The sequence below is a fragment of the Rhineura floridana genome, chromosome 4 (genome assembly GCF_030035675.1).
Source record: "Rhineura floridana isolate rRhiFlo1 chromosome 4, rRhiFlo1.hap2, whole genome shotgun sequence".
NCBI lineage: Eukaryota > Metazoa > Chordata > Lepidosauria > Squamata > Rhineuridae > Rhineura > Rhineura floridana.
Window position 1 is genome coordinate 70,337,600 of NC_084483.1, and position 17,413 is coordinate 70,355,012.

Consider the following 17,413-nt stretch of genomic DNA (forward strand, 5'->3'; position numbering starts at 1 on the left):
TTAGCATGTCTGTATTTCTAAATAGCTGGAAAATACTCATCACAAGCAGCAGATGATCTGATGCAATTTGACATTTTGAACACACACACACAATTTGAACACACACACACAGAGCTTAACTGGGATTTTTCTACAATTTATCAGTGAATTTAGACTGCATCTACAGCAGTCATAGCAATAGCTGTCCTGTCACAATACCAGGACTCAGTTACTTTCAAAGTGGATGGGTTATATAAGCACTCTCCTTGGCCATACTAATATGTCATAATTAAGCAAACCATTATTTAAAATCGATAGAATTAATATTGCCTTTATGTAGTCAAATTTACCTGAGAGGTTATGAGCAAAAAGGAACATGGTAAGCACATTTAATAGAATAAAAGCTGCAAATCACTAAAGAGCAAAGCGTTATTTACTTTGGTTTATATAAGTCTCTCAGGCTTAGTGATAAAACAAGTGCAACTCTGGGGGTAATTCTGTACCATTGCTTTACCCTCTGTACAAGACCTATTTAGCTTCCAAAAGCCAGGACGTTCAAGGCAGAGAGATCTATTCTTAAGTTAGAAATGTGTTTAAATGTGATTCTGATAGGAAAGTTAAAAGAAAATAAAAAGTGAAATCAACACTTGAATAACTGATTAAAAGGATAGTCTATGGGTGGAAGGATATTGGGGGGGTACTGAAAAGACATTCAGAGTGAAATACATATATGTCTACTAAGTCATAAGCCTCACCGAGTTCAAAGGAACTTACTCTCAGATAAATCTGCATAAGACTGCAGCAGCAGAAGACAACAGACAAGTCAAGGAAGGTGACAAGACTTGCCATGAGTACAGTGCTTGAGACTTTGACAATAGAGGTTTAACTGGAATTCTAATAAGCTCTACAAAATAAATCTCCAGTGACATCCTGGTTTTTCCAAGTCTTTGCCTTCATTCATGAAACACTTACTACTTCACTGGGGATTGTGGCCTGGAATGTTGAAGTTGCATTTTCTTGTTGGTGTTCAGGTGAACTGGCCAAGTGGTGAAATCCTGATAAGTCTGCAGGTTCAGCAACAGATTTCCTAGATGAATTAACTTCAGCCTTAAACAAAAGGACAAAATAACATAAATGGATACATTAAAAACTCTAAACAGGTATGTTATATAATGCATCTTCTCTCTTATCTACCATTATTTATTCAAATCTTATTAAACAAGCACACACATTATGTCTAAGGTGCAATGTTATTTCCAGAAGTGTTTCTGAAATGGTTGATAAATTTAGAAATCCCAACATACAAAAAATAAATAAATCATATTTTGATTTTTAGTTTCTCAAACTCCAAAAAAGATGCACAAAAAGACCATCCCACAAAATTAAAATGATGGCAGAACTGTGTATTGGCAATGAGCAATGGAACTCAAGTAAACAGCAGTTTCCCATCTTGCTCTACGCATACATTACTTCTCTTTCATATGAGAGAATGGGAATCTCATGTATGCCTGAAACTCTGGACCACAGCTATTATGCTTACATCATTTTGGTTGCCGAAAGCACAATGCAAAAATTACTTCCCAAACCCACCCAAGAAACTGCGAAGCAATAGTACCAACTTGCCACATACTCTATCAGGAGCATAAACACCTTTTTTTGTCAGCTCCTCCTGCCTCCATTCCTTCCACCAAGGGAATTGCAAACTGGCTAGCTGCACCAACCAACCTACCCTAGGTATGGTCCTATTCAAATCACTCAGGAGGAAGAAAACCGTAAAGAGTTACTCAACCTTGAAACTAATTTGCCTAGCAAGTTCCTTGGCCTCTTTGTCAGCCTGGCTTGAGGCACTTCCAGACGTTAATGGTAAGAGGGCTTCCTTCATAAGTGATCCACATCCTTCACAATAGAAATCCTGAGACCTGGAGGGTAATAGAAGTTTGTACACCAATTTAACTGGGCTAGCAAGAGCCATCAAAATATCCAGCATTCTCACTAATCTACACATGTATGAAATGTTAACATCTGCCACAGCTCTACCAGCATAACTGCTGTTAAAATTGCCTGGTATTGACTTCCACAGTAAGTTAGTGACAATAAAATATTGGTGGTAAGAAAACAAAACACAAAACTACCACAGTGCATTTTATGTAGCACTGCCTTTGAAGACGGTTTGGAAACTGCAGCTGGTGCAGAATTCAGCTGCCAGATTGTTGACCAATGTAAGCCTGTCTGAACATAAAACACAAATTCTGGCATAACTGCACTGGGTACCTATTAGTTTCCTGTTTTGACCAGAAGTGCTGGTTTTGACCTATAAGGCCTTGTACGGCACAGGACTCCAATACCTCAAGGACCGCCTTCCCCATGTGAATCAACACAGACCTTGAAATCATAATCAGAAGCCCTTCGTTGTGTGCCCCCTCCAAGGGAAGTTCAGAGGGTGGCAACATGAGAAAAAGCCTTTTCAGTGGTGGCCCCCCAGCTGTGGGAGAGACATATGCCTGGCACCAATTTTATTCATGTTTAGATGCCAGGCAAAGACCTTTCTCTTTCCCAGGCCTCTGGCCCTTAATATGTGGGGTCTTGGCTACTGATGACCTCTTCTAGTGGTATGGGACCTGTATAACCACCCTTTATTTGGTTTTGTATGGCTTGTGTTTGTTTTAACTGGTTTTTAATTATCAGAAGTGTTTTTAAGTTTTATTCTTTATTGTCTTTAACTTGTTAATTTAAGTCACTATAGGTCACCTTGGTGAAAAAAGCAACCAACAAATATCTATATCTATATTCACTAATAGGCAAAAAACCTTGTGGTTTAAGAACGTATCTATAGCCCACAGATATTTCTATCAAACTTTAAAAAGCAGGGAAATTGGGCAGCTATAGTGAATGCACCAGGGGAGCAGGAGACCTGCCCTCCTCACTGAGATATTGTACTGCCCTACAAATTTGTCAAAATGCAAACATAATTTGGGTTGGTCTTTCATAGTCCAATCCACTTCCTGTGTAGCTTGAAAGAATTTGGTAATGTGCCTCTGAGCATATGGTGAATGGTGGCAATACTTACCATCTCCAGTGATGGAGAATTATATTTTTGTATGTTTGTTGGTGTTCTTCTTACTTTGCTTCTTTCCTTTGTTACTAATGTTTCCATAGAGAATCTAAACTAGACAATTTTATTTCCCTCAATCGTTCTAGAAATCTGTGTCAAATTTATTTTTATTAATTTCAAAGCCTTTTTATTGGTCAATGTCATATGATGGTGAAGACAGGCTTTTGTGTCTCAAAATGGAGGTTATGTTCTATTTCTCTTTTGGATGCATTAACAGTTGAATCTGAAATTGCAGTTTGATGTAAAATCAGACTGATTACAATGTGTTGCTACTTAAGCAATGACTCTAGCTGTTGGAAAAAAGAGGATGCATGTTTTCAGCCTGCTATGTTTAAACCACTTCATTTAAGGCAAGGTGGGCATGGTCAATTAAAAACATAGAGCACACCTAGATTTTGCTAGAATATATTTCACTTCCCACTGTTTTATCTTGTACAAACTGAGACACTCCTGATGTCCACTGGAGACTATTCTGCAGAATAGTCAGTGCCATTACTCCACAATTATTTTTGAAGTTTTTTTAGTGTAAATTTTGCAAAGTGTTGCTGTACTTCACATATTCACAGAAATAGAAACAAAAGAAAATGATTTCCTATAGGAAACTTCACTAAAATTGCAAAGTAAATCAGACATATTTAAAGTGACCATCTGAACTATATCAACTGTGTTAATAATGTTGCTTCCTCCCTGCTAAAACAAGATCAGCACAGCACGTCTTCTTTCCATTATTTGGGCTGATTGCAGGTGTTGCCACCGCTCACCATATGCTCAGAGGCACGTTACCAAATTCTTCCAAGCTACACAGCAAGTGGATTGGACTGTGAAAGACCAACCCAAATTGTGTTTGCATTTTGACAACTTTGTAGGGCAGTACAATATCTCAGAGAGGAGATTATGTCTCCTGCTCCCCTGGTCAGGGCCGGTTCTAAAGGGCGGCCAGGTGAGGCACTGGCCCGAGGGCCCCTGGAGTTACAGGGTAACAGGGGGGTCCTCAGCGGCCCCTCCGCTCCCCTTCCACGATCCGCAGCGATCCACATCCCCCCTACTTACCTGTCTCCTGCCTTTTAGTATTCCCCTTAATGAAGATGGTGGCCGCGGTTTTCCTAAAGTACTGAAGCCCCTGCCACCATCTTGTTGATGGCAGAGATGCGCGCGCGTAGCACGCATACGTGCCATCAAGAAAGATGGCAGCGGAGGCTTCATCCCCTTAGGGAAACCGCGGCCGCCATCTTTGTATCATATTGTGTTATTTATTGTATTTTTTATGCTTTGTATTTCTATGTTCACCGCCCAGAGAGCTATTGCTAGTCGGGCGGTATATAAATTTAATAAATAAATAAATAAATAAATAAATAAATAAATAAATAAATAATGGCAATAGTAAAAGACAGGAGACAGGTAGGTGCGAATGCGCGCACATGACAGGGCCCAGGGCAAGCTGATGCCCAAGGGCCCCGGCATGCCTGGAGCCGGCCCTGCCCCTGGTGCATTCACTATAGCTGCCCAATTTCCCTGCTTTTTAAAGTTTGACAGAAATATCTGTGGGCTATAGATGCAGTTTAAGAACGTATCTAATGGCGACGCTATGAATAGGGTTTTCATGGTAAGCGGTATTCAGAGGTGGTTTACCATTGCCTTCCTCTGAGGCTGAGAGGCAGTGACTGGCCCAAGGTCACCCAGTGAGCTTCATGGCTGTGTGGGGATTCAAATCCTGGTCTCCCAGGTCGTAGCCCAACACTGACCCGGGGGAGGGGCAGGGAGAGGAAGAGGAGGGGAGGAAATTGGGTGGGTGGGCACTGGGCCCCTTTTGTTTCCAAAAAGAAAACACTGTGAACAGTATCATTGCTTTTCAGCGTCTCCCCCACCTTTTTATTCTACAGCAGGCACATGTAGCCTCCCACCCAAATTTAAACCAAAGCTGTCCCTGACCACATCCACACCAGGCCTTTATTTCACTTTGGACAGTCATGGCTTCTCTCAAAGAATCCTGGGAAGTGTAGTTAGTGAAGGGTGCTGAGAGTAGCTAGGAGACGCCCTGTTCCCCTCACAGACCTTCAATCAGAGTGGCTGACTGTTAAACCACTCTGGCCACTGGAGCTCTGGCAGGGGAACAGGAGTCTCCTCTCAGCACCCTTTACAAACTACACTTCCCAGGATTCTCTGAGGGAAGCCATGACTGTCTCACATGAAATCAAAGTCTGGTGTGGCCCCCTGATTAGGGAAGCCAAGCAGCTGGGAGTCTGGCTTTTAGAACACTGACAAGTTAGGGCAAGGTCAGTATTAGGGTTACAGGTACTCTGTGAACATGGCTGATTTTTAATGAATTTCAACAGGTGATGAGAACTCTCAGAGAAAAAAGTCCAAAAGGGCTCTGAGGTTTTTTTTCTCTCTTTTTAGACTCTGAAGTCGCGATTCTTTGTGACTGTCGCAATGAAAATTGAGAGGGTTGTTAAGCAAGTATTTCTGAGTTCAGGACTATAAGTTTTGTAAGGTTTGTAAAGCTTTATTTTGAAATGAACTTATGGGAAGCATCAGAATGGCATGGGGGGCTATTTTCAATTTAACATTGCGAAATGTGAAAAATCCACACTGGCTATAGTATACAGCCACTCTCGTGGCTGTATAATCTATGTATCTAAATAAATAAATAAATAGTGACTAAATGTTTTACGTTAAAGATTAATAAAGAACCTCCAATTGATTGCTTCCAGAAATAAAAACAGCTGACCCAGTATTAAAAAAAAATCATTTTCTAATGTTCTTATTTCTAAACAAAAGATAGGCTTGAAGTTAATTTAATCAAGATTATACAAAGAACACTGATGGATTTTATTCTGTCTTCAGAAACAAGATTCAACATAAGAACTTGTTAAACATAAAAACAAAAAGAAACCCTTACTTCTTAGCAAGTGCTCTTCTTTCCTCAGGTGTGTAGTCTAGAGACCCTATGGCTCCCTCCCCTTTTGTTGGCATAAATCCAATAATGGCAAGCAAGGCAGTTCTTACTGTGGTCAAAAAAGAAGGATGCAGGTTAAGTAAAATTCTTAAAGTTAATATAAAGGGCAATTCAATGTTTCAAAACCCAAGGAAGTGCAAAATACTTTAAATCATGCCCCAAGTGACCAACATGTGCCTAAGAAGAAGTAATACAAAAAGAAGTAATACAAAAATTACAAGGAATGATCTGCTACCAACTGTTGCATGGCAATCTATGGCTTTGTTGTTGTTGTTATGTGCCTTCAAGTCGATTATGTCTTATGGCGACCCTATGAATCAGCAACCTCCAGTAGCATCTGTCATGAACCACCCTGTTCAGATCTTGTAAGTTCAGCTCTGTGGCTTCCTTTATGGAATCAATCCATCTCTTGTTTGGTCTTCTTCTTTTTCTACTCCCTTCTGTTTTTCCCAGCATTATTTATTTATTTATTTATTTTATTGTATTTATATACCGCCCCACAGCCGAAGCTCTCTGGGCGGTTTACAGTACCTAAAAACACATATACAAATTTAAAACACATCTTTTAAAAACAATTTAAAACACAATTTAAGCATTTAAAACAATTTAAATGTTTAAACAATTTTGTCTTTTCTAGTGAATCATGTCTTCTCATGATGTGTCCAAAGTATGATAACCTCAGTTTCATCATTTTAGCTTCTAGTGATAGTTCTGGTTTAATTTGTTCCCAATTATTTGTCTTTTTGCGGTCCATAATATCTGCAAAGCTCTCCTCCAACGCCACATTTCAAATGAGTGGATTTTACTCTTATCCGCTTTTTTCACTGTCCAACTTTCACATCCATACATAGAGATCTGGAATACCATGGTCTGAATGATCCTGACTTTAGTGTTCAGTGATGCATCTTTGCATTTGAGGACCTTTTCTAGTTCTCTCATAGCTGCCCTCCCCAGTCCTAGCCTTCTTCTGATTTCTTGACTATTGTCTCCATTTTGGTTAATGACTGTGCCGAGGTATTGATAATCCTTGACAATTTCATTGTCAGCTTTAAAGTTACATAAATCTTCTGTTGTCATTACTTTAGTCTTTTTGACATTCAGCTGTAGTCCTGCTTTTGTGCTTTCCTCTTTAACTTTCATCAGCATTTGTTTCAAATCATTCCTCGTTTATGCTAGTAGTATGGTATTGTCTGCATATCTTAAATTATTGATATTTCTCCCTCCAATTTTCACACCTCCTTTATCTTGGTCCAATCCCACTTTCCGTATGATATGTTCTGCGTATAGATTAAACAAACAGGGTGATAAAATACACCCCTGTCTCACATCCTTTCCAATTGGGAACCAATCGGTTTCTCCATATTGTCTTTACAGTAGCCTCTTGTCCAGAGTGTAGGTTGCACATCAGGACGATCAGATGCTGTGGCACCCCCATTTCTTTCAAAGCATTCCATAGTTTTTCATGATCTACACAGTCAAAGGCTTTGCTGTAATCTACAAAGCACAGGCTGATTTCCTTCTGAAATTCCTTGGTCCGTTCCATTATCCAACGTATGTTTGCGATATGATCTCTGGTGCCTCTTCCCTTTCTAAATCCAGCTTGGACATCTGGCATTTCTCGCTCCATATACGGCAAAAGCCTTTGTTGTAGAATCTTGAGCATTACTTTACTAGCATGGGATATTAAGGCAATAGTTTGATAATTGCTGCATTCCCTGGGATTCCCTTTCTTTGGACAGATTCAGTCACAGTGCCTTGTAGCAACTCTATTGGTATGCCATCTGTTCCTGGTGATTTCTTTCTTCCAAGTATTTTAACAGCAGCTTTCACCTTACATTCTAAAATTTCTGGTTCTTCATCATACGGTTCCTCCGTAAAAGAATCTGTCATCCTTCCATCTCTTTTATAGAGTTCTTCAGTGTATTGCTTCCATCTTCCTTTTATTTCACTTCGGTCAGTCAGTGCGTTCCCCTGTTGATTATTCAATATCCCTACTCTTGGATTAAATTTCCCTTTCATTCCTCTAATCTTTTGGAATAGGGCTCTTGTTCTTTCCTTTTTGTTGTCCTCTTCTATTTCTATACAGTAACTATTGTAATAGTTCTCTTTGTCCTTATGTACTAGTCGCTGTATTGTTGCATTTAGGGTTCTGACTGTGTTTCTGTCTCCTTTTGCTTTGCTTTTCTTCTCTCTTATGATTGCCTGGAGGGATTGGGAATTGGAGGCACTGTATTACGGTGGTTCCGTTCCTTTCTCTCCAATAGGTACCAACAGGTAGCACTGGGGGAGGAGGTTTCAGACCCTTGGCCTCTCAATTGTGGTGTGCCACAGGGTTCTATCCTCTCTCCCATGCTATTTAATATTTACATGAAGCCGCTGGGGACAATCATTAGGAGATTTGGGCTGCAGTGTCACCAATATGCGGATGACACTCAGCTCTATCTCTCGTTTAAATCTTCACCAGAGTTGGCTGTGGAGACCTTGTCCAAGTGCCTGGAATCCATGAGTGGATGGATGGGAAGGAACAAGCTGAAGTTGAACCCCGATAAGACCGAGGTGCTACTCGTGGGGGACAAGAGAAGGTTGGGAGATGTTGACCTGAAATTCAATGGGGTGAGTTTACCCCTGAAGCATCAGGTCCGCAGCCTTGGGGTTGTACTTGATTCCAGGCAGTCCATGGAGGCTCAAATTTCGGCAGTGAGCCGGGCAGCCTGGTATCAACTACACCTCATACGAAGACTGCAACCCTACCTTCCTGTTCATCAGCTCCCACTAGTGGTACACGCCCTGGTCACCTCTCGACTGGATTACTGTAATGCGCTCTACGTGGGGTTACCCTTGAAAACGGTCCGGAAATTACAACTTATACAAAACGCGGCGGCTCGACTACTTACGAATAGTCGCCGCCGGGATCACATCACGCCAGTGTTGTTCGATCTACACTGGCTTCCAGTTGCTTTCCGGGCCCAATTCAAGGTGTTGGTATTAACCTTTAAATCCCTATACGGTCTCGGCCCAGTTTATCTAAAGGAGCGCCTTCAACGCCACCAATTATGCCGCCCGACACGATCAGCCACACAGGGCCTTCTCTCAATCCCACCGACCAAAACAGCTAGATTGGCGGGAACTAGAGAGAAGGCATTCTCAGTGGCGGCCCCCACCTTATGGAACTCCCTCCCACAAGATCTACGGCACGCCTCTTCCCTAAATGTATTCCGTAAAGCCATAAAGACCTGGCTCTTTCAACAGGCCTTTGGGATGTCCGGGGAGGGTTAACCGTTGTGACTGAAATGCCTCTAACCCTGTATTGATATTGTTCTTGCTGCTGTATTGTTTTTGCATTGCATTATTGTATTTATTGTATTCTGTTTTAATTGTTACGTGTACGTCGCCTAGAGTGGCCAATGGCCAGATAGGTGACACATAAATTAAATTTTATTATTATTATTTAACCATTTTAAGAGTTTCTTCAGTCGTCCATTGAGGTCTTTCTCTCTTTTTAAGTAGAGGTATTGTCTTTTTGCATTCTCCCCTGATCATGTCTCTGACTTCAGTCCAGAGTTCTTCTGGTTCTCTGTCAACTAAGTTTAAAGCCTCAAACCTGTTCCTTATTTGATCTTTATATGCTTCTGGGATGTTATTTAAATTGTATTTTGGCGTTATGATTGCTTTGTTGGTCTTATTTATTTACTCTGATTTTCGATACAACCAGTTCATGATCTGTACTGCAGTCTGCTCCTGGTCTTGTTTTTACAGAAAGTATGGGACTTCTCCATCTTCTGCCACCAACTATATAATCAATTTGATTCCTATATTGACCATTTAGTGATGTCCATGTGTACAGTCGTCTTTTCGGTTGCTGAAAAAATGTGTTCGCAAGAAACAAATTATAGGCTTCACAGAATTCAATAAGTCTTTCTCCTGCTTCATTTCTGTCTCCTAAGCCCCATATCCCCACAATTCCTAGTTCTTCTCTGTTCCCTACTTTTGCATTCCAGTCCCCCATGATTATTAGCACATCTTGTTTTGGTGTGTGATCAATTTCTTCCTGTACTTCTGAATACAATGTCTCCAATTCCTCTTCTTCTGCGTTTACCGTTGGAGCATAGACTTGGATGATGGTTATGTTAATAGGTTTCCCATTTAATCTCATTGATATCACTTGCTCAGACCTTGCGTTGTAGCTCCTAATTGTTTTTGCTACATCACTTCTCACTATTAAAGCAACCCCATTTCTTAATTTCTCATTTCCTGCATAAAATAATTTGTAATTGCCTGATTGAAAATGTCCCATTCCTGTCCATTTTAATTCATTCATGCCAAGTATTGTAATGTTGATAAGTTTCATTTCTTGCTTGACAATTTCTAACTTTCCCTGGTTCATGCTTCTCACATTCCATATTCCTATTGTGTGCATCAGCCTCTGGACTTCCTTTCTGCTTTGACCCAGCTGCGTCATTAGTCACAGCGCTACTTGTCCTTGTCCTTTGTTCTTCCCCAGTAGCTAGGTGGGTGCCTTCTGACCTGGGGGTCTCATCTTCCAGCACTATCTCATGTTGCATTTTGGATACTCTGTTCATAGGGTTTGCGTGGTAAGAGATATTCAGAGGTGGTTTACCACTGCCTTCCTCTGAGTTTGGATGCATCTTAGTCTGGTGTCTCAGCTTTGACCATTCTGCCTTGGGTGCCCCTGCTAGAAGCATAGCCTCTTGGTCTAGACTCCTGAAGGCATTGCTCTCAGCTTCTTCAACACTCTCAAACACCCTCACCATGTTAAGGTGTGCATCCTAGAGGGGGAATCTATGCCTTTACTACTGTATTAAGGCCCTTTGCTGCCATCAATATTGGATACTTACTGCTCCATGATGGTTGCCATGTTTCAGGATGATGCCCTGAGATGCTTAAGCAAATTTTCTTTCCCACTTCAAACCTGCCATTGGCCTTAAATGGGCACACGGGGAAGAAAGAGAAAGATTTAAATCAAACCATTTTCATATGGCAAGATTTAATTAGCTGGAAAAGAGTATTTTGCAACATCTTACAACTGTATAATGCCTTGTCAACAGTTAGTAAATGTTAATGTCTAAGAGCTAGCTGAATGTTACTGAAAAGGAAATTTGAATCCTTGTCTATAGAAGTAGAATTGTTTTAGCTGTGCTCAGATGACAGAGCATTCTCAAAAGAATGGTAAAACTACAGTCAGAGGTTTCCTCAAACCATCTCTTAAAAAAGGAACTGGCACAAATAGATCCTGATACAATTTTCTGGGGTGGGTGGGGATATCTTTGTATGGACTATTTGGAGCTACTCTTCCGACAGAGCCGATTCTCTTACGGCCCCATCCTCAGGCCATGCTGTGTCTGTTGGTCTAAACAATCGGCATAACTTCAGCAGGACTTAAGTCACATAGGTTGTTCCATGCTGCATCAAGATACTCCTCTAGAATAATTTATTGACCAAAATAACAAGGTAATCCAGACCTAGCCTAAAGTTAATATTCATATCAATTGAACACAATCCGGCATAAATCGCTCCCCCCACACCCGGCACACACTCAAGAAGGGAAATCTATTTTTGACACACATGGCATCCTTGGTCCAACACAATGAAAAGAGGCTTCAAATACTAGGAACAGTGGAAAGCTGACTCGGAGTTAAGTAATAATTTTGTTATGTCATACAGTAAACTGAACAAAAAGCAACACTGATGTTTTGAAGTCTGGTGGACAGCATCTGTGTTTTTTTTAAATTAACTATTGAATTTCTCAACACAAAAAGGAGAAAAATCCTGAGTTCAAAACAGAAGGAAACACATATTCTTATCCTTGGAACCCTACAATACACCCTGCATACATCTAAAGGTGAGATTCCAGTTAGCCTAACTAGCATGCATACAGAAAGAAATATTTTTTAAAAACAACAACAGCCCAAAATCTGTATTTTCTTAGACTTCTTTTAGATGTTGTTTGAGGTGACCAAACTTATCATATAAATAATGCTTTTGTGGATCGTTGCTAAACATTCTTACCGTTAACAGTATAATACTTGGTGGTTTCATAGGATACTCAGGTGGTAGTACTATTCTTCCATGATAAACTCCACCATCAAAATCTGAATCTGGAGGACCTCTGACAGTGAAATGCCACTCAAAAAGGTTGTCCTACAAACAACCAAATATATATAAATGCATTAAATATGACAGCAACAGCTAATCATTCCTACCCAAAAAACATCAAAATAAGGATGGAATCAGATATCTAGGTGATTTCACATAATGCCAAGCCAAACCATGGCTTAGTGCAAACATATGAGTGTATGGGCTTCCAGACAAGAGATCGTAGCCACTTTCCTCCTGCAGTTCTGTTCCTACGCTGCTGTGAGCAAAGCTACCATTTGGCTTACCATGTCATCCAAAACCAGGCTTGCTATTTGCCTCACTCCAGACAAACCATGACATCTATAACAAAAGTTTGTTCTTGTGCTTACAACTTGTGAATTTTCTAGAGGAGGGCTACATGCTAAGATGATACACTAAGTCAAATCACAACATAGCTCATGGAAATGCAGTAGCAGGAGGACAAGGGAAGGAGCACAGAGGTCACAATCTCCTCTCTTGGAATACTCAGATGTTCATGCTAAGCCATGATTTGGCTTAGGACTACATGCACACCAACTCCATGTGCTTTTCAGAATAACTGGAAATACAATTACTGACAAAGTAATAAGGCATTTTTTTGTCAACAAGAGTAGACACCTGATACATGCATTAAACAAATGCATGAACTGGTAATATGACTTCACCACAGAAGTTTAATGGTAAACACTTAAAATGGAAGCAGTACTAGACTTCAGGATAATACAGCATAAAAAATCCTAGCTGAGGTAGCAATCCACACTACTGTCTATATAAATGCGGCAATTTTTAATTTGTTTTATTATTATTTATTATTATTATTTATTATTTATTAAATTTTTATACCGCCCCATAGCCGAAGCTCTTTGGGCGGTTCACAACATCAAAATATCAACATACAATTTAAAACCACACATTAATCAATTTAAAACATAACTCATTAAATTTCCAAATAAACCTATACTAAACTAAAATACTAAAAATACTAAATGCTACAATACTGAAATGCTAAAATGCTAGAATGCCTGGGAGAAGAGGTAGGTCTACCTGGCGCCGAAAAGAGAACAATGTTGGTGCCAGGCGTACCTCATCAGGGAGATTGTTCCATAATTCGGGGGCCACCACTGAGAAGGCCCTTTTTCAAAACTCTTCCTTGGGGGCTGGTGCACACATAAGTCACCCAATCACTTAGCCATGCATCATGTACTCCTTGCCCCAGAACTCCTCTCTCCAGTATGAGTTTTCTCCACCAACATAAACCATGAATAAGTCTTATGCCTACACTGACCTTAACCAAAGCTAGTGCTAACCAGGATTTACCACTAGTGAACTTTGATTTAGGTGCTTTCATTTCAGGAGCTGTAGCATAATCCTATAGCTGCCTAGGAGGAAACTTAATTTGTTTATTTGGGCACTAGGCAAGACTGCTTTTGGTATAAAATGTTCTTTACTAGTGTTCAAAGACCAACTATTATTTCTCATGTTTTGTGTCAAGTCCTAAGAGGGCTATGTTGTAATGAATTCTAGCTCAAATAAAAGGATGGGTGGAAAAGGAAATCCTTTATAAATACTTAACAGTTTGGGCAAAAAGAAATTTTGTTTGGGGTTTAGTCAGACAGAATCTGTACAAGGGGGATGAGCAATGAAAAGCTCCTCTACAGAGATACCAGGACATGGGTCACTGTGGCCAGACTAATTTCCCATTTGGATTACTGTAATGAACTTCATGTAGGGCTGCCCTTGAAGATTACCTAGAAGCTAAAATTAGTGCTGGATGAAGCACCCACAATGTTGACTGGTACAGTTGTGCAATTCCCTTAACACTGATTCTGAACGAGTTACATTGGCTGCCTATATTCTGGGCTGAATTCAAAGTGCTGATATTAATCTACAAAGCCATAAAAGATTAGAACCCAAATTTCTGAAGGACACCTCTTCCTGTACCAGCTTGTCTACACTTAGATCAGGTGGGTAGGTAGAGACCCTTCTTGTAGTCCCAACACCAGAAAAGATAAATTACATAGGATACAGGATAGGTCCTTCTCTGATGGCACACAGGTTGTGAAATGTCATCCCTCTGGTGGTGTGTCCTGTGCCAAAACATCTGTAATTCTGGTGCCAAATACAGACCTACTTGTTTACCTGGGCTCATAATGACCATTAGTGGGCTGCTGTAATGACAATTTGTTATTGGTTTGTTTAGGTTTTTATGCATTGTAACTGCGGGATGTATAATGTTTTATCTGTTCTTTTATTCATATAGCATTGTGTTGGTGGTATTTTAACCTGTATTGGACTCTGTCATGGGATCAGGCGATGAAGGGCATGCTAGAAGTACTTTAAACAAATGCACAAACATTTCCCCTCTTCCTTTTTAAAAAATTCTAGTTCCAGAACAGCTGTGTTTTTAACCTGTCTTTTAAAGGTCTAATAATAGATAATTCTCTCCCTGCATCAAAAAGGTGAGTTTTAAATTTATGCACAACAAACTTTTGTGAACTTAAGACTGACCTAAATTCATCCTGCCATCAATATGCTACAAATTACTAGTCACTGGTTATACGTCAGTCAATTTACTAAGTGAGTAACAGATTAAATGTGGGCAGATTAGTTTAGCTGTTGTGGACTTATTTTCCAGAAATGGACACATGCTAACCTCTAAAGGCTGTGCATGATAATGGTCTGTTGGATCCTTCAGTTCAGCAGCTTCTTTCATTAAACGCTTTACAGCTGAAAGGAAAGAAAAAACAAGAAAAACAGAGTATATAAGTAAAAGTAGTGTTAGATACTGATGGCTGATCACATCATTACTTACTTCTCTAATACTGAATTATTAAAAAAAGATTTTCAGAGCAATCATTTGCTTTTTCAAATATTATATTAAAAAGGAACAGCTAACTAGACACATTTTTAATATGGTAGGAAATTATAGAATATACTAATTAAAGGGTGACAAAACAGAATAGGCATCCTGAATGGAGATGGCAAGAACTCAAAAAAATAAGAAAAAATATTATTCCCCGTTTCCCCCCCAAAAAAAATTTCCAGGGTTTTTCTGGGTCTTCACATCACTAGTCCTGAAAGCAAATGGAAGATTTGAAGAAAAAAAATCAGAGAAGCGTAAAGGTTTGTTATTTCAGTAAATATATTTGCAGATATCTCAAAGTAAAATTTCAAAAAAGGGGGGAAAGCTTCCAAATACATTATTTATTTATTTATTTATTAAATTTATATCCCACCCTTCCTCCCAGAAGGAACCTAGGGTGGCAAACAAAAACACTAAAAGCACTTTAAAGCATCTTAAAAACAAAAGACTTTAAAACATATTAAAACAAAACAGAAACATTTTTAAAAGACAACTTTAAAAACATCTTGAAAGCAATTCCAGCACAGACGCAGATTGGAATAAGGCCTCTACTTAAAAGGCTTGTTGAAAGAGGAAGGTCTTCAGTAGGTGCCGAAAAAATAACAGAGTTGGCACCTGTCTAATATTTAAGGGGAGGGAATTCCAAAGGGTAGGTGCCAATACACAAAAGGTCTGCTTCCTATGCTGTGCAGAACCGACCTCCTGATAAGATGGCATCTTCAGAAAGCAGTCACTTGCAGAGCACAGTGATTGACTGGGTATATAAGGGGTAAGATGATCTTTCAGATATCCTGGTCCAAAGCTGCATAGGGCTTTAACCACCAAAACCAGAACCTTGAATTGGGCCCGGTAGCTAATGAGCAGCCAGTGCAATTCTTTCAGCAGTGGGGTAACATGTTGGCAATACCCTTCCCTGATGAGCAGTCACACTGCAGCATTTTGCACCAGCTGCAGCTTCTGGAACAACCTCAAGGGCAGTCCCACATAGAGAGCATTATGGTAATCCAACCCAGCAGTTATTAGTGCATGGACAACAATGGTCAGACTATCCCAGTCCAGAAATGGCCACAGCTGTCTTACCTGCCGAAACTGGTAAAATGCACTCCTAGCCAATGAGGTCACCTGGGCCTCTACCAACAAAGATGGATACAGCAGCACCTCCAGACTACAAACCTGCTCTTTCAGAGCGAGTAAGACCCCATCCAAAGCAGGCAATTGACGAATTATCCGAACTCTGGAACCACCAACCCACAGAGCCTTCATCTTGTTAGGATTCAGACTTGGGGCTTATCCACATGGGGGCTAAAGACACTGTTTTTACCTCCATTTTCTGTAAAGGCTCAATGCCAACTGCAAACACAGTGTTTTCTAGTCACAGTTGAGGGGAAGATGAATCACACAGTTCCTAAAGACCATGTCCTCTAATTTAACATTTCCACTCCCTCAGTTCCACCTGGCAACTGAGCATGCTCAGTTTGTTCTACTAGTAAGTTTCATTTTAAAACAACAACAACCCTGAAGTGCGATTATTTGTATTTTCACTGATACAATACAGATGAAATACAAATAATTGTTTGAGCAGTGTTCTGCTTTTGTGTACAAGTTTGTGGGAAAAGAAAAAGGCACTGTTTGCGGCAACATAAAAAAGGCTTGCAGAATGGGAGAGAGAGCAGCAAAAGTTTCTCTTCAGCCCACAGGAGATGTAATGAAGAAAGGGACGAGGAGGGAGTAGGCGTGGAGAGAGGAACGATTGACACACCCACCTAAAAGTATCAGAGCAAAGTGTCTGCAAGCCCTAGAGATACGGAGTGAATATTTTTTTTCTTCACTTTTTGGATTACCAGAGGATAGGGATGGTATAGATTTACAGGGGGGAAACTGTGTGATACCTTCTGTTTGACAGTAACGTCATGTGAACCATGCAAATTAAAAGGAGATGTGAGTAGCACTACACACACAATAGAGCCCTGTGTAGGTGAGCCCACAGTTTATTGGCCCTCATCCAGCCCACCACCAAGCCCAGGCACTGGTTCAGGGCTTGCATGGCTTCTCCAGATTCAGAAGTTACAGAGAAACAGAGCTGGGTATCATTACTGCCCTGCTGACACCTCACCCCCCGTCTCCTGATGACTGCTTCCAAGGGCTTCATATAGATATTAAACAGCACTGGGGACAAGATGGTACCCTGTGGCATCCCACGGCACAACTGCCAGGGAGCCAAAAGACAATCACTCAATGCTATTCCCTGAAGATAGGATCGGAACCACTGTAAAACAGTGCCTCCGATACCGATCTCACCAAGTTGGCTCAGAAGGATGCCATGGTGAATGATAGCAAAAGCCGCTGAAAGATCAAGTAAGAATAACAG

General features: G+C 40.4%; 1 protein-coding gene across 1 annotated transcript in view; it reads right to left on the reverse strand.

Moving 5' to 3' along the window:
* The window catches only part of UBE2J1 (ubiquitin conjugating enzyme E2 J1), a 38,003-nt gene that overhangs the window by 3,110 nt on the left and 17,480 nt on the right, over positions 1-17,413 (reverse strand). Inside the window, exons 2-7 of the mRNA XM_061623320.1 lie at positions 14,836-14,909; positions 12,075-12,206; positions 10,904-10,988; positions 5,991-6,096; positions 1,769-1,898; positions 952-1,086 (exon numbers count right to left, since the gene is read on the reverse strand). Of these exons, the coding sequence (XP_061479304.1) occupies positions 952-1,086; positions 1,769-1,898; positions 5,991-6,096; positions 10,904-10,988; positions 12,075-12,206; positions 14,836-14,909 (662 nt within the window). The remainder of the gene's footprint in view (positions 1-951; positions 1,087-1,768; positions 1,899-5,990; positions 6,097-10,903; positions 10,989-12,074; positions 12,207-14,835; positions 14,910-17,413) is intronic.